The 16260-nt window shown below is 44.9% G+C and overlaps 5 protein-coding genes across 6 annotated transcripts; 2 read left to right on the plus strand and 3 right to left on the minus strand.

Moving 5' to 3' along the window:
• Window positions 1-34: 34 nt before the first annotated feature.
• LOC108090739 (LIM domain-binding protein 2) lies at window positions 35-2443 on the minus strand. Its single transcript, XM_017189562.2, is given in 3 exon segments — window positions 35-735; window positions 738-2078; window positions 2312-2443. Coding segments are annotated over 2 exon segments (1731 nt in total). The 5' UTR covers window positions 2044-2078; window positions 2312-2443; the 3' UTR covers window positions 35-310.
• Window positions 2444-3080: 637 nt separating this feature from the next.
• LOC108090738 (inner nuclear membrane protein Man1) lies at window positions 3081-5511 on the plus strand. The gene is given in 3 exon segments (XM_017189561.2): window positions 3081-3245; window positions 3499-4670; window positions 4672-5511. Coding segments are annotated over 2 exon segments (1944 nt in total). The 5' UTR covers window positions 3081-3245; window positions 3499-3509; the 3' UTR covers window positions 5455-5511.
• On the minus strand, window positions 5477-6531 carry LOC108090744 (CCR4-NOT transcription complex subunit 11). Of its 2 annotated transcripts, none has more exons than XM_017189570.1 (4): window positions 6180-6249; window positions 5987-6140; window positions 5763-5928; window positions 5477-5705 (listed from the first exon to the last, which is right to left on the minus strand). In XM_017189570.1, the coding sequence occupies exons 2-4, from the start codon at window positions 6067-6069 to the stop codon at window positions 5574-5576; spliced, it is 381 nt and encodes a 126-aa protein (XP_017045059.1). In that variant the 5' UTR covers window positions 6070-6140; window positions 6180-6249; the 3' UTR covers window positions 5477-5573. The 2 variants fall into 2 exon arrangements, with proteins under 2 accessions (XP_017045059.1, XP_017045058.1); XM_017189569.2 differs by having other exon boundaries at window positions 5482-5705; window positions 5987-6126; window positions 6180-6531.
• A 107-nt stretch (window positions 6532-6638) lies between these two features.
• On the plus strand, window positions 6639-13048 carry LOC108090867 (integrator complex subunit 1). Its single transcript, XM_017189758.1, has 3 exons — window positions 6639-7994; window positions 8056-9035; window positions 9098-13048. The coding sequence occupies exons 1-3, from the start codon at window positions 6674-6676 to the stop codon at window positions 12959-12961; spliced, it is 6165 nt and encodes a 2054-aa protein (XP_017045247.1). The 5' UTR covers window positions 6639-6673; the 3' UTR covers window positions 12962-13048.
• Window positions 13049-13083: 35 nt separating this feature from the next.
• LOC108090868 (cofilin/actin-depolymerizing factor homolog) lies at window positions 13084-15463 on the minus strand. The gene is made up of 4 exons (XM_017189760.1): window positions 15334-15463; window positions 13658-13848; window positions 13443-13548; window positions 13084-13382 (listed from the first exon to the last, which is right to left on the minus strand). Exons 1-4 carry the CDS (start codon window positions 15334-15336, stop codon window positions 13236-13238), a joined length of 447 nt encoding a protein of 148 aa, XP_017045249.1. The 5' UTR covers window positions 15337-15463; the 3' UTR covers window positions 13084-13235.
• Window positions 15464-16260: the final 797 nt, after the last annotated feature.

Consider the following 16260-nt stretch of genomic DNA (forward strand, 5'->3'; position numbering starts at 1 on the left):
ATACGAAAACATGTAAAAAAAAGAGCTTTCAATGTTTTTGCGTTGTGCTTAAAAGTAATGTTTTACTAAAACAACACATTAAGTACTTTGCAAGGCAGTCAAGACAGAACAGAAATATCCTACGCTACAATTATATAATAGATATTATGAATAGAATAGAGGACTTAAAGTACAATTAAATAGATTTAATATGTATGTATGTATGTCTTATATACATTTCCTAAACTTGAAAGCTTTATTTAAATATTTTTACATGCAAGTATGAAAATACATTTGACAATATAGCGAATTATTAAGTTTTTATTAATTTCTATTGCGATACAATGGGACTCTTTTTGTCTATATCAGATATATTCGCGTTGTTCTGCGGGGCAGCTCCGTTCCCAGGGCTGGCCGGGATGGCTCCCGCCCGATCGATGCTCCACGGATTTGAGCCGGAAATGGGCGAGTCTGCGTGCCCGAAGCCGGTGTGATTATCGTGCTCCACGGCATTGGTTCCGTCGTATTGCGTGTTCTCCAACCTGGTGATCAGCCGCTCGTCCTCTTCGCCGAACTCGCCGCCCATCAGCGTCGGTTCGCCAACCACCATCACATCCTGGGAGGATAGGGAGAAACTGGGGCCGGAGGGGGAGCGCTTTTGGTTCGTCACGGGCGGCGTGTTCGAGTTGTTACCGCCGCCCGAGTTGGAGCCCTTCCGTTTGCGCCTTTTATTAGGAGGTCGCTGAGGGTCTTTTTACCAGGCGGGGCCACCATACGCTGCCACTTCTGGAACAGCGTTGTTTTCAAACAGTCACGCGGACTCAGAGCGTACGCCTTGTGCCGTGACATCAGCTCCTGCATCGGCTCAAGAATGACACACAGGCGCAGATAGTTCAGGGTGGAGTTTGTTATGCCAGCCCGCGTGATGTTCTTGGTAATTTGATCCATCAGCATCGGATCGGCCGGCATACTGGTTCCGATCACGGACCTTGGAATGAGCTCGCGGTGTCCTTTGATGGTCATATGCCACGACTTAATGCGCATGTAGTCGTCGTACATGAACTCCAAGATCAGTCTTGCGTCCGCGCAGACCTTCGTGAAAAAGGGCTTGCCGTGCTGCGTGATCACTGTGCACTGGTCACAGTCCAGCGTAATGGACGTGTTGTGGAACGACTCCTTGGCGTGTTTCAGCTGGAAGTACAGGTCCGAAACGCCGCCCTCGTATATGCTGCGAAAGAAGCGCGGGATGAGAGTGCGCCCGATTGTGTACCGCTTTGGACCATCCTCCAGGCAGAACAGTATCGTCAGCCGGGCGTCATCCTCAAAGAACTCCGTGGTGAAGGAGTCCCACCAGCAGTTGTCGCTCTCCTCGTTTCGCTGTTGCAGACGCTTGTTTAGCTCGAAGACGCGGTGCTCCGTGTGGCTGAAGTAGGAATTGTGCCGCCTGAAGCCTTGATCAATGCGCTCCATCTGCTGGGGTCCTCCCATCATCGGGTGGTTGCCTCCGTGCCCAAATGGCGATGCGGGCGGCATCGGGTTGAACTGCCCGCCAACGCCGAAGACCGTGGGCGATGAGAAGTGCCCGGCCTGGCCGCTGTTGAATGGAGTGCCCGAGCTGGCCGGCCGACTGAATTGGCCCAACCCAGACGAAGGCGAGCCGAAGGGTCCGCCTACGGGACCGTTAAAATTGCCCGCCGTCGCAGACTGTGGATAGTTGCCGGGAATGTTCTGCGCACCAACAGGTCCGGGTGTCGATGAGCCTGAGGGAGCAGGTGAAGAGGTATACTGAGGTGTGTTCGAGCCAGGCTGGTTGGAGTTCTGGAACACGATGGACTGGTTGCCAGCTGGTGAGGATTGGCCGGCGGGTGGGTAGGGATTGCCGCCCGAGTTGTACGGCAAGCCGCCCTGCGCGAAGCCGCTCTGATTGCTTCCGTCCGGATTTAAAGCCGCTGAATTGGACGCAGGCAGCATCGATCCACCCTCCGAAACCGCCTTCCAGCTGCCGTCGTCAATGTTCGCTTGAGAAGTCATCGTATTGCCAGCGTTTAAACCCCTACGATTCATGCCTGTGGTCAGTTGTATCGGGCATTCGCGTCAGCCTAAAAAAGAAAGCAAAATCTTTAAGTTTCCACGCAACATTTTGCCGACTACAGTTTGGTATATTTTTATGGTGGCACGGTGCGTATGTGTATGCACTTGTCTATATGTCGCACTGCATTTACAAATTATGTGTGTACACACACACTTTTCACACTTTCGCACTGAAAATGCCAAACGATGCTGGGAGGAAAACTCGCCATCGATTGAGAACAGGTAGCTTCCGTATACGCACCTTTGCAAAAGGCATACAATATTTTAATTCTTAAAGCACAAACACATATAAATGTATCTACAATTTAAGAAAACTGATTGGCCTCCACCGATAGTTTGCCATCGCTTTCCAAATAGCCAATTTCGATAGAAATGGAGGCAAGCAAAGTGTTAGTTTGTTTTCTGGAACGACAGGGAAGGAACGTAAAGCGGTAAGTTTATTATTTATTTATTTTTCGTTAAATACTTATTTTGAATTTTTTATATTCAATTTAGAATAAGTTTACATTTACTTTTTAATGGTGTGAGCAATGATGCACTGCACCTTTAGCATGGTCAAAGTGTGGTATCTAACAATTACTTCACAAAAAAATCAAGCGATTTTAGTTGAGAATTGATTGTAGAAAAATTAACAAGTCATTCAACAATCAATATAAAACATCCAATATTTAATATACAACCCTCAATAAGCAAATTTTAGGTTAGGACGCGTCCAATGTCCCAAGCAACATACAACAATGCAACAAGCAACATACTACAATTTAACAATCATACACATTAAACGTCTCTTATGTTACTACTACTACTACTACTACTACATCCCCAACGCTGAATTAATCAATAATAACTAAAAATTTAGCCCAACTTTTCTTTTCGAACAAAATATAATATTATCTTTTTGAATTTTTAAACTAAGTGCAAGTTAGGACATAACGATACTTCGACCCGATGTCGTGATTTTTTGTATGTTTCATTATCTCCGTTCCAGTTGATCTCTCGCCGCACCCTTGACTTAATAATTTAGTATGTGCCGTATAAATTTGTAATGTAATCAAAATATGGTTGTAAGACTGTTGCTTTAAACTCTGTAACTTATTTTATTTTTATGTAATTATCGTACACATTGAGTGATGCGATCTTTTCTTAGACTTTTCTATATCAGTGTATTTGTATAGGTAAGTTATCTCTGAACGGCGTTAATATTGCAAATTTGTGCATGTTTGTTGTACTATAAACAGATTAATGGTAATATAGCATTACGGTTTGTATAAATACTTGTAAAGTACGATTAACTGGCCAATGGGCCATTTAAAACTTACTGTATGAACTGGAGAAAATGTGTTTCACAATGCAATTTCACATATATAGGAATTTGTTGACTGCAATGTATGCATATAAACAATTTAAACAATTTTCTGTCTTTTGCAGAGCGAAGGAAAATGTCAACCGAGAGCCTTAATAGTTTGAGCGACAAGGAGCTACATAGAAAGCTAATCCAGAGCGGTTTTCCCAGCACCCCGGTCACGGAGACAACAAGATCGATTTTAATTGAAAAGTTGAGGAAGCACACCCGAGCGGACAAGCTTAAAAAGCGAAGCAGCAAGTACGTTCTGTATTCCAAACAGCAGTTGGAGTCGCCAGGCTACCCACAGTTTCCTCAGTACCAGCCCCCTGGATACGCGAATGGGCTAGACAATAATAACGACGTAGAGCTGAGCCGCAGCTCCTCCATTTTTAATCGAAGTTTTGACGAGAGCGACTCGAGTCCGCTACACTTGTCTGCTTCCAAAATGTACGCCCCACCGCCTGTGGTGGCCTCCAATTACGATGGGGAATGCTCGCCCCACGGTTTAGGTCTTAATGGCAAGTACCGACAGCAGTGCTCATTACCGTACACTGTAGACACTTCGAATAATTATGGAAAATCCAGCGGCAAGGTCAAGATGTCCGATGGAGGCGTTGTAAACAGACTGCTCAGCTTTAGGGATACAACTTTACAGCGAAAAATCAATTATCCAACAACTCAGGCGTCGAGAATCCCGCCTAGGAGCGAAAGACTTTCTAGATTCGGTTTGTCGGACCTTAAATCGTTTTTTAAAAACCCTGACAACCGACCATACGTAATACCAAAAGTGCTCATTTTGCTGTTCTTAATATTTTTGACAATAATAACGGTTTTGTATGTGGGAAAGAGGTTCGAGCAGAGTTCTATTGACAAAACCGCTTTAAAGTATACATTATGTAACCCCAACGACTTGCAAATGGTCAGCGAAAGTGTTAATTGCTTAGCAAAAGACTCGCTGAAAGGTGCGCTGGATTTAAGCGAGGAACTCTTTAGACATCTTAACGAGCGAGCCAGGCTTCATCACTGCGAAGATGCCAGTTTGTCGCCCACCCTTGAGGTTAGTGAGTTTGTGAGAGAAATGGTCAGCAGTCCAAAGACTCACAGGGGAAATCTGCACAGCAACCTCTTAGCTGCCAAATATCTTATTGCTGAAAATCCGCAGTGGAGCATTGAAGTGGTGGAGTCTTCTAACCACATTGGTCAGGGGGCATACTTTGAGCTCTCCGAACCAAATCTGCCCCTCAAGTGCATTGCCAAAAAAAAAAATGACCCGCTTCTTCGCCGTGATCGGGACGTTGGTTCTATTGGTAGCTGCTTTTCTCGCCGTCTACTTTGCGGTGGTAATTTACCGAGTCAAGCAAAAGGAAGCATTGCTGGCGGTTGATCAATTTTCAAAGGACATAATCAACGAGCTGATTTACTTAAGTTCCCAGTCCGAGAGTCCTGAGGTGATCATAAGTCAGCTGCAGGATAAATTCTTGCCCGCCAAGAAGCGCACTAAGAACCTGTCTGCGTGGAACAAGGCTCTCAAGCAGCTGGAAAATAACGACAGCCGTGTGCTGTTTGGAATGGTAAATCGCGACGGAAAGGCGATGCGCACGATTGCGTGGAACCGGAACCTGGACAAAAAGGATCTGAGTCTGGTGAAAAAATGGCAGAGTCCCGCCTTCGACAACTCAAACAAGATTGTTAATCCACCGACGCCTTGCCTAAAAATACGACACATGTTTGACTCCTCAGAGGTCGATCAGGCCAACCTTAAGCAGTCCATTGTGGAGTCGATCATTGAAAAGGTTGGCTCTCGCTGCAAGATCTGTGACGTCCAGCTAGACATTCAGTCCTGCTGCGTATACATCCGATGCGCCAGCGAGGAGGACGCAGGCATTATTCACAACGAGATCAACGGCTGGTGGTTTGACAAGCGCCTGATTTCGATTAAATTTCTAAGACTTGAACGCTATTTAAGCCGTTTCCCCAAGCCCTCAACAGAGCCACTCTACTTTCACACCAGCGCGGTAGCAAAAAACACTCACTCATAAACACACAACTCTACACTAGATATTTAAGTTATTAAATGCGAATTTGTTTTACATGTACAAAGGGAGTTTTAATTGGCTATTTACGATCTAAGCTTTAAACGTAACACGTCGGCAGATTGCTACTTTGTTATCGAATTCGAGGACAGAGCACTTTCTCCGGTTTCCAGGTGTTTGATGAGCCGGTACAAGGCGGCTGCTTCCTTGATCTTGCTGAAACCCACGCAAAAGGCTTCGATTTCAATGAAAAGTTCCTGGAAACAGCCGGTTTGTTTAAGTTAACTGACTGAACTTCAGCAAATTGTAATTACCTTAACGTTAACAATTTTGTTTCGAATCAAGGACTGGAGAAATACGCAAACCAGCCGCACGAGTCGGGACTGCATGTACTTATCCTTTACTGTTTCACATGTAGAGATGCAATTGCTTATGTATAAATGGATAAACTCCGTGGGCAGAGGACCCGACGTGGTGAGCCTAGAGAATGAATTATACATGACAGAGGTCTTAGGTATTAACATTTGATCCAATATACCTGTTGACCACTTCCATGGAGTGAAGCGTTATATTCATATTAACTAATATGTTGAAATACTCTGTTATGTCGGTGGTCATCATCAGTCTTAATAAAATCTCAATGGAGATAAGGGGATTGTTCTCAACCAGCAAAGGTAACTGCAATTCAAAAACTGTTATGGTTTTATTAGTTTGTGGATTCAAAAACGTACTTTAGCCGGAGTCAATCCATACTGGCGAGCAATGTCGGTGTTTTGTTTTAGCAAGTCGTCAAACAAAATATGTTGATCCTGCAGACTTAGCGGCTGAAGAAATGCCTGTTCGATAAGGTGTTTGGTATTGGGAGTAACATAGTTAGACTTGTCATATAAGATCTCGACTTTTTCGCTGTTCGACTGATTTATCCACAACAGCTCGTCTTCGAAGTCCATGAGTGGCGGTGCGATGGACATAAACATATTGTCTAAGTTTTGTTTATATCGCAACTTTTCAAGGGATTTTTCCCCCTACAAATTTACAAGCAATTTTCGTGTTTTAGTGTGACCCTAAGGGGACTGGCAAGCGAAGAACGTGATTTAGCTTACAACAATTCCGTTGTTTCAAATTAAAGATATCGCACAGACGCCCCAATGCGTTGGTAGGGGATTGCGCGTTTCAAAATCTTCGGTCACACTACGTCGCATTCGTTGCAATCCGCAAAATAAAAATGGACCGCGGAAAAGGCAGCGGGTCGAATAGATCCCAAAAAAAGGTACCGCTGGGTGGAGAACTATTTGCCCTCGGCACCAAGAGCGTTCGCGATGATACCAAGTCCAAAATCATGCCTATTAAGGCAATATCCTCGTCGGACAGGAAGCGCGAGGCCCCGTCTTCATTGGCCAGTTCGAGCAAGAGATTTCGAGGCAATCTAAAGGATGCGGGCGCCACGGATATATCCTCCGGAAGTAGCCAATGCGAAACCTGGGAGCAATTCGCCATCGATTGTGATCTGGAGACAGTAATCGAGACCATTTACGTGGCCTTGGAGCAAAACGACAGCGAAACTGTGGGTCGGCTGGTCTGTGGCGTTATTAAACAGACCACGACAAGCTCCTCGCGTTCCAAGGTGGACAACATAGCTTTGTTGGCCCTTATATACGTTGCCAAGCTGCAGCCGAGTATATTCTGCACTGATATTGTAGCCTGCGCGTTGCTATCCTTCCTGCGGCGAGAGGCCAATGTGAAAATGAGGTTCAACACCAATCTGCACATCCTGTTTGCCAACTTGCTGACCAGGGGCTTTGTAGACATTCCGCAATGGCCGGAGATCCTTCTTCGCACGTATATAGACGATGCGGTCAACGAGCGATACTGGGCAGATAATGACTTGTGCGCTCCTTTAGTAAAGAACATTTGCGCCGCTTTCAAAACCCGAACTCCACACATTAGTCTCCTCCGCTGGGATGTCAGCACTGCCCTTCCTTCAGGCCAGGCGCACAGGGATAGCATGACTGTGGACGACGACTCCGGGGACAACTCCACTCAGAGCCTGGATGCCAGTCCCCTGAACGCCGAATCTGAGCCCATTTCCGACGCAATGTGCACCACAAAACCCAGGTTTAGCGATGCCGTGGTTCAGAAGCATGTCAGCGACGCCATTCGCGATCAGCTAAACAAGCGACAGCAGCAGGATAACTACACCCGAAACTTTCTTAAATTTCTCTGTACTACCTCCGGTATAGCAGAGGTGCGATGTCTCAGTATCTCGCGGCTGGAGCTGTGGATTCACAACGGAAAACTGGTCAAGTTCGCCCAGCAGCTGCTCTCGTATATATGCTTCAACATAAAAGGGCGCAATACGCAGGACAATGAAGTTCTTCTGGTTCTGGTGAAGATGCGGCTTAAAACAAAGCCCCTGATTAACCACTACATGTCGTGCCTTAAGGAGATGATCTATCTGCAGCCGGATATCTTAAGTACTGTGATGAAGCTGGTCGTGCAAAATGAATTGTCCAACACCAGGAATCCGAACAATATGGGAATGCTAGGTAAATTATCAAAGTCCCCATTAACTTTATATACTTATCAGTATTAAATGATTTTTAACAGCCACAATGTTCCAAACGTCTTCTGATCAGTCCGCTGCAAATCTGGCTGAAATCTATCAGGAGTTTTTGCTCCAACGGGACGATTGTCTGCGGACACTGCGAGTCTTTCTAAGGGAGCTTGTGCGGATGCTGCGCTTTGATGTGAACTTGGTCAAATTTTGCAAAACCTTTCTAAGTGAACGGGAAGACCTCACACCGCAAATAGAATTGTTTGAGTTCAAGGAGCGCATCTTCCACTCAATGGTGGACATCGTGTGTCTCTGCATGTTTCTTTCGGCCACGCCACAAGCTAGGGAAGCCAGTTTGTCTCTGAAAACCAATCGGGACACGAAAAACAACCACGCTCTGCTCAAGCTGTACAACCAAATGTCGCAGATACAATTGGACACAGTTTCGTGGATGTACGAAACCGTGCCCACTATCTTCAAGATTCCTGCCGCCGAATATCACCAGGCATTGCACAAACTGCTGCTGCTGGACAGCCCGGAGCAATACTCGCGCTGCGATCAGTGGCCCTCGGAGCCGGAACGTGGGGCTATCCTGAGAATCATCTCCGAGACGCCAATTCACGAGGAGACTTTGCTGCGCATAATCCTGATTGGCATTACGAAGGATATTCCCTTCTCCATTGCGAACACCTTCGATGTGCTGTTGCTGGTTATCAAGCGAGTCTCAGGGATGAAGGCCACCAACATCCCGGCTGTGCAGGCCAACAAGTTTGACATCATCGACTTTCTGTTCAGCATGTCGGAATACCACCATCCAGAGAATATTCGCCTGCCCTCAGATTATGAGCCACCTAAGCTGGCCATCATTGCGTTTTACTGGAAGGCCTGGCTCATATTGTTGATGATATCTGCGCACAATCCCTCTACTTTTGGAGCCTTTTGCTGGGATCACTACCCAACAATGAAGATGATGATGGAAATATGCATAACCAACCAATTTAACAATTCCGCAGCCAACAAGGACGAGTTGCAGGTACACATTTAAAAAAAATAACTGGTTGCTGTTTGTGTAATAATAAAGTCTTTTTTTTTTAGATAATCACAGTGGAAAGAGACCACATTCTGCAGTTCGAAACGTACTTAGCTGCCCAAACATCGCCACATGCAGTTATCACAGAGGAGACGGCGATCCTCATTACCCAGCTCATGCTGATGGACCCAATGGGTACGCCACGCAAGGTACCCTCCATGGTGTTAGACCAACTGAAGTTTCTTAACCAGACCTACAAGCTGGGCCACCTGTTCTGCCGCTGCCGCAAGCCAGACTTGCTGCTGGACATAATCCAGAGACAGGGCACAACACAGTCCATGCCCTGGCTTTCGGACCTAGTCCAAAACAGCGAGGGTGATTTCAGTCACCTTCCAGTTCAGTGTCTGTGCGAATTCCTGCTCTTCAACGCGCACATAATAAACGAGGAAAACAGCCGCGATGCCGAACTGGTTAACTTCCTGCGAAATTTGATATTCGACGGGAATCTCAGCCACCAAATCGTTTGCGAACTTTTGGATTACATATTTAGACGCTTGTCGTCTACCGTGAAGCAATCTCGGGTAGCTGCTCTTTCGGGTCTGAAGATCATTTTCAGGCACTCGGGAGACTTTGAAAACGAATGGCTCCTAAAGTCGATACAACAAATTCCCCATTTCTTTGAGGTTAAACCGTTCATTATTCCCCAGCTGCGGGCAGCCTGCCAAGTGGAGAACTGCCCGGAACTGATTATGGCGTATATCCAGTTCATTACGGCCCACACGCTAAACGATCCGGTAAACGAAATGCTGGACCATGTAATCGATATGGCGCAATTGATAGTGGAGCGCAGCACAATGTTTCAGCACATTATTATTTCCCAAGAGGACTACGATTACGTCCCAGACGAGAACCGCATTCAGACTCTCAAATGCCTGTTCGTCATGTTTAATAATTATATCATTAAGCTTAGGGAGTACCACGAGCCGTATGAGTGGACCGAGTACCCGGACCTACTAATGGTACAGTTTGACGACGGAGTGCAGTTGCCCCTGCACATAAACATAATCCACGCGTTTATAATCCTGCTGACTTATTCAAACAGCAACATGCCCGAGTCAATACCCATTTTGGACTACTGGTTCCCGCCAGGACGACCGGCGCCCGTTGCATTTTTGCCCAGCATGCCCCAAGAACAGGTGCAGCTGCTGCCTGACTGGCTGAAGCTAAAGATGATACGCTCTTCGGTGGACAGGCTGATCGAGGCTGCACTTTACGACCTGACTCCAGACCAGATTGTGCTGTTTGTGCAGAACTTCGGCACGCCGGTCAACTCGATGTCAAAGTTATTGGCCATGCTGGACACCGCTGTGCTGGAGCAGTTCGACCTCGTAAAGAACGCCATCCTTAACAAAGCGTACTTGGCGCAGTTGATCGAGATTCAGCAGGCGCGGGGGGCGAAGAATGGCCACTACACCGTGCAGGCGCTCGATCTGCACTCCCATTCGCAAACCGTGCCGGATCTGCCAAAGATCAGCGTCATGATCCAGGAGACTGTGGAAATCGGAGACTACGATACCTCGGAGATGACTAGTGGTCGCAGCGATCTTTTGGCCACCAAGGAGGTGGCCCAGAGCATTCTCACGCAGCCCGATCACCTGACTGCACAGAGGGGTGACTGTCGATCCTTGATTCAGAAGCTGTTGGAAATGCTGGTCAGCTCTAATAGCAATGGAAATGATTTGGTCACCGCCATAACAGAGGTAATAGCAATGGGATGTGACGTCATTATGAGTCGGCACGCCTGCACATTTCTAAGAACATTTTTTAGCTGCATGTTGCACAGCGACAAGTACCACATCCTAGAGAACACGCTGCAAAAGAACTTCAGTATTTTCAAGCACAACTTCACCGACTCCAGACTACTGTATCAAACGGAGCTGTACCACGAAAGCCTCGTGTTTATGTTGAGAAATTCCCGAGAGATTTACGTCCAGCAGTTTAAAGCAAATACCGCCTTATTGGCAAGAAAGCGGATCGTCAGGGGCATCATAGAGGGCTTTGATCAGAGCAAAGACTGCAAAGCCGTTGCGAAGACCAAAAGCGACCAGCTCTTTCACAACGGTCTCTTCATCGACTGGCTGTCCGAAGTAGATCCCGAAATCGTTTCCACGCAGCTGATGAAGGAGCGCTTCCTGTTCTCAAAATCCTGTCGCGAGTTTAGGTTTTACCTGTTGTCATTGATTAACCACCAAACCAACTGGGACACGATCGAAAGAATTGCCGAATATTTGTTCAAGAACTTCCATGGTGACTACGATTACGCGACGGTTCTGAACTACTTCGAGGCGCTGACCACAAATCCAAAACTGTGGAAGGGTCGCGAAAAGTACATGTCGAAGAACGTTCGCCCGGACGCATTTTTCTTACTGAAAAATTCGGAGCTGGAACCGTTTGCTCACTTCATCCTGCACGAGGGCCTCTCCGAGATCAAAGCGGACAGCAGAAACTACGACTTCAAACTCTGTTCACGAATGAACCTTTTGTTCAAGCTGACGGAGAAGCGGAGAGACCTAATGGTCCGGGTGATGGAGCACGTGGAAAACAGTGCAGTGTCGGATTACCTTAAACTGCAGGCTTTGCAGCAAATGTATATTATGTATCCGCGCGTAAAGTTCCTAAAACGGAGCAAAACCAGCGAACAGGCGTACAAGTTGCAGAGCTTGAAGGGCTGTCAGGCGGATAAGGTGTCCAATAATCTGATCACCTGCCTGGGAAGTCTTGTAGGCAAGAAGGACTTTGAAACCCTGTCATCGGACACAGAGTTGCTTCTCCGCAAGCTGGCCGCCTCCCACCCTCTGCTCTTTTTGCGCCAGCTGAGTGTTTTGTCGTCGATTATGCAAGGCCGCGCACAGATGAGCATGAAGGCTCTGCGCGAGGAGCACCACTTTCACCGATTCGTCCAGATTCTGAGGACCCTAGAGCTCCTTCAGCCGACAATTTTCGAGGACTCGTACAAGAACGAGATCCAGAATACGCTGTCGTGCTACTTTAACTTCTTCAAGCACCACAGCTCGGTGAAGGAGGCCTGTCAGATGCTGAACAAGTTCGTGCAGATGCTGCAGGCCTACATCAACTACAACCCGTCGAGCGCCCTGCTCTTTATCGAACAGTACGTGGGCATCCTTAAAGAACTTGCTGTGAAGTATACTTCTCTGGGAAAGCTGCAGGTTCTGGTTCAAGCAGTGGCCCTGCTGCAGCACAAGTCACACTCGGCCTCCGAGCTGGACGACGAGGAGGTGAAGTACGAGTACGACCTAGACGAGCACTTCGAAGTGAAGCCGCCGGCCACCAAATCCACTGTGAGCGAGGAACTCGTCGAGGGGAACCCGCCCACGCCAATCGATGCTGGCGGCAGCAGGGGTTCCTCTTCGGCTCTTACCTTAGGATCATACAGCAGATCAAACTTTACAGACATATCCCCGCACTTCCTTGACCTGATCAAGATCATTAAGCAGGCAAACACAGAGGACGTGGTTTTGGGACCCATGCAGGAGCTGGAGTGCCTCACTTCCAAGAGATTCGTTTTCATCAACGAACTTTTTGAGCGTTTGCTGAATTTGATATTCTCACCGAGCGCTCAGATCCGGTCCATCGCCTTTATCATACTAATCCGACACCTCAAGCACAACCCCGGTAACTCGGACATCAACCTTTGCACCCTAAACGCCTACATTCAGTGCCTGCGGGACGAGAACTCGTCGGTGGCGGCGACGGCCATTGACAATCTGCCGGAAATGTCGGTGCTGCTGCAGGAACACGCAGTCGATATCCTGATGGTAGCCTTTTCGTTGGGCCTAAAATCGTGCCTGAATACTGGCCACCAAATTCGAAAGGTCCTCCAGACAATAGTGATTCAGCATGGCTATTAAAAGTTCAGCTTATAAGATTAGACTTCTTACGTATGCATATTCTTAACTCCTAAAAATAAAGTTTATACGATAGTACAAATTTTTTAATGTAATGTGTTTTGAAATGTCAAAGTGCAAACTTATCAAGTTAAATATTTCATTCTTTATTTCTACTGAAAATACAAATTATGTAGAAAATTCTCATACAAATTGGCGATCTCAACAGGATACGTGTTTCCATCGCTGTTTCATGCATGCCTTGTTTGTTAAATGCAATGCACAATGCTCGTACAGTTTATTGGCGGTCGGTGGCCCGGAGTTTCTCCTCAACGGCTTCCCGGGAGGCTTCGGAAAGATCAGTGGCTTGTATGTACTTTTGCACGCCCACCAGCGACTTCTTTAGAGCATCGAACGAGCTGGAATACAACATCTTCTTCTTGACCTGCAGTGAAGTTCGTTAAATTAGTTGTTGGTATTACAGTGCTTTAGATGGTAAATATACCTTGGCAGTGTCGGGGCACCACGACATAAGGAACAGCTTTTGCTTCTTTGAACTTTCAGAGGTGCCTTGACATTGGTGCATGTATTCAAAGTCGAACAATCCATATCTGTAAATGAAACATACGTTTAAAGCAATTTCGTTCAAATCTGCTTAGTAACTTCTAATAATATTACGGGGATATTGGCAATAAACTAATAAAATTAATAAAAACTTACCGGCACTCTCCAGGACCGCATTTTTGGATGTCTTCTAGAAACTGATCGTATTCAGCGTTACGATCTGCCACAGTCTCCACATCAATCTGCTTCTCATCGCGAATGTAGAAAATGACATAGCGATGTTTTTTGTCCTTCTTTATTTCTTCGTATGTAGTCTTGCAGACATCAGACACAGTTACTCCAGAAGCCTGTGAAGAAGAAAGTAGAATAAAAATATTTTGAATTTTAAAAGCGCGCATAGCCTTAGGCAAAAACAATGCGCACCCTGTCCACAGGGTGCTCAACTTTCCTGCCGGATTTAAACATTAAGCTTAGCTTACTTTATTTAATTGACTAGCCAAGAGTGAACTAATAATTTTTTCGACAAAAAAAATATTTACAGGGATAATAATTACTAAAGTTTCGGTTGAAGTGTAAGACACCCTGTACATTTGTTATAGTGTGTGAGAACAACTGCCGACATAACTGCCCACCTTTCAGCTGACAGTATAGCCGTCCCTTTTTAGCTTTGCAAATTTTATTTCTTTGATTGCCGGCAATAACAAACAAAAAGGCATACCATTTATGCTTTTTATATGCGTTGCCACCGATTAACTTTTACCGGTTTCAAACGGTAGTTGGTTTTATATATAATATATTTTATTTGGGAGTGGTGGGCGTGGCCCCTTTTACAGTCCGTTTACATTTCTCACCCGGCGCTCAACGAGTTCAAGGGTAAGTTCACAAGTGCCGGCAAGTTTAAGGGTGAGACAAGAAGACGGAGAAATGGGAGAAAAAAAATGGGGAAGCGGCAATCTGATTGTAAATTTCCCCTTATACTATCGTGGGACCACAAGACAGAAGAATATGCACGATTTTCCATAATATTCGGAAAGTGCCGACCATATCAAAATCATACATACAGACGTCTATGGCCTACACACACATACACCCTCAGACACATGCATACGAAGGCGGCAAGGAAACGATCACACCTTAAATATGTATGTCTGCAGATACATATATGGATATATATTTATACATATTTCTGTATGGTAATATAGTTTTATGTACACACATTTTGCGTCTGCGAGAAAATAAGCATTTCCCGCAGCTACATACATATGTACATACATATTTATAGCCAACGAAATATAAAAAAAGCGGTATACCCACACACCCTCAAGTGTGTAAAAATATATACACATAAAAATTCAAACGTGTGTGCATTTCTCTTTCCAACATTTTAATTTTAATCGCTCCATTCTTCCAGCTGCTTTTTTAAACATTATTTTGCGATAGCTGTTGGCGATTTAACCATTTAGGAGTTTGAGAATTGATGAAGAGTACAAAAACACTTCAATAAATGAGTAATATCCGCTGTTACCAATGACTAATTTGGTTTATATGTATACGCACACATTCATGTCAATCTATATATGCCCGAATATGGCCAACGTACATATTAGCAAAAAAAAAAAAAAAAAAGAAAAGTTGAAATATATATGTATATGATTGGTATATATACACACTTATCTAAATGTATGTGTATACAGATTTCAAAGGAGATGCTTATATGATTCATCGAATCAAAGACACTTATTTGCACTCCTACTCGCTTCCATTGGCCATTAATTTACTTTAACCATCTGTTTTCCTTACTGAGTGTGAATGGAAGTCGCAGTGGTACGTACCATTTTTCCTGTAGTTTTTTACTTTCACAATTTTCAAATAGATTGCCAAGTATATATTACAAATACTGTTTAACCTTCCGCCTTCTTTCACGAACAACCGGACGAATCAATTTGGTCGGTTATTTCGCATAGGTAAGGAGTTGCCAGGCCCATGGAAAATATCAACATGCGTCATGACGCGTCATTAGCGTGAACCCTTGGTTTGGAACGATGAAAGGGAACACTTACAGTTTCGGGTAAATCTTATTGCTCTCAATTTAATAATTATAAAGTTTGCTCAAGAAAAACAGTATGTAATGGTTTTATTAACGTTACGTTCAATTAAATTACTGTCTTATTTACCCTTAATAATTTCGGGTAATTGTTTACAAGTGCGGTGCACGGTAAATACAGCTTAAAAAAATAAAGTAAAATATGGAAACGATGTGGTTTTTCCTAAAACTTCGAAATCCGTTGGCGGAGAGTGAAAATTTTGCACCGTTTTTTTGTTATTAACAATTAAAGATGCGATTTGTAGTACAAATGTGGATCTGAGTGACCGTATTTGCAATAATCCGCCACCAGACGACTGCAATAATCGGCACATCACATGCAAATACGGTCACTCAGATCCACATTTGTACTACAAATCGCATCTTTAATTGTTAATAACAAAAAAACGGTGCAAAATTTTCACTCTCCGCCAACGGATTTCGAAGTTTTAGAAAAAACCACATCGTTTCCATATTTTACTTTATTTTTTTAAGCTGTATTTACCGTGCACCGCACTTGTAAACAATTACCTAATTTCGCATTCTTTACAATAAACTCAATAATAAAACTACACAATGCCAATTTTTTTTTAACATTATTTTTTAAATACCACATATTAATGTATAATGCTTAAGAAGAATATAATACCTTGATTAAAAAATCTAACTCAATAGA

The sequence above is a fragment of the Drosophila ficusphila genome, unplaced genomic scaffold (genome assembly GCF_018152265.1).
Source record: "Drosophila ficusphila isolate 14025-0441.05 unplaced genomic scaffold, ASM1815226v1 contig_414, whole genome shotgun sequence".
In the NCBI taxonomy this organism is placed as follows: domain Eukaryota; kingdom Metazoa; phylum Arthropoda; class Insecta; order Diptera; family Drosophilidae; genus Drosophila; species Drosophila ficusphila.

What these genes read in the sequence shown, in the direction of transcription:
- LOC108090744 (XM_017189569.2), bottom strand. Translation starts at nt 6,425, where the DNA reads ATGTTTATGTCCATCGCACCGCCACTCATGGACTTCGAAGACGAGCTG. An exon ending in ATGGATTGACTCCGGCTAAA is followed by an intron (nt 6,127 to 6,179) that starts GTACGTTTTTGA and finishes TTTGAATTGCAG; the next exon opens with TTACCTTTGCTGGTTGAGAA. An exon ending in TCCATGGAAGTGGTCAACAG is followed by an intron (nt 5,929 to 5,986) that starts GTATATTGGATC and finishes TTCATTCTCTAG; the next exon opens with GCTCACCACGTCGGGTCCTC.
- LOC108090867 (XM_017189758.1), top strand. Translation starts at nt 6,674, where the DNA reads ATGGACCGCGGAAAAGGCAGCGGGTCGAATAGATCCCAAAAAAAGGTA. An exon ending in GAACAATATGGGAATGCTAG is followed by an intron (nt 7,995 to 8,055) that starts GTAAATTATCAA and finishes GATTTTTAACAG; the next exon opens with CCACAATGTTCCAAACGTCT. An exon ending in CCAACAAGGACGAGTTGCAG is followed by an intron (nt 9,036 to 9,097) that starts GTACACATTTAA and finishes TTTTTTTTTTAG; the next exon opens with ATAATCACAGTGGAAAGAGA.
- LOC108090868 (XM_017189760.1), bottom strand. An exon ending in TGCGGTCCTGGAGAGTGCCG is followed by an intron (nt 13,549 to 13,657) that starts GTAAGTTTTTAT and finishes TTTCATTTACAG; the next exon opens with ATATGGATTGTTCGACTTTG. An exon ending in GGTGCCCCGACACTGCCAAG is followed by an intron (nt 13,383 to 13,442) that starts GTATATTTACCA and finishes ACTTCACTGCAG; the next exon opens with GTCAAGAAGAAGATGTTGTA.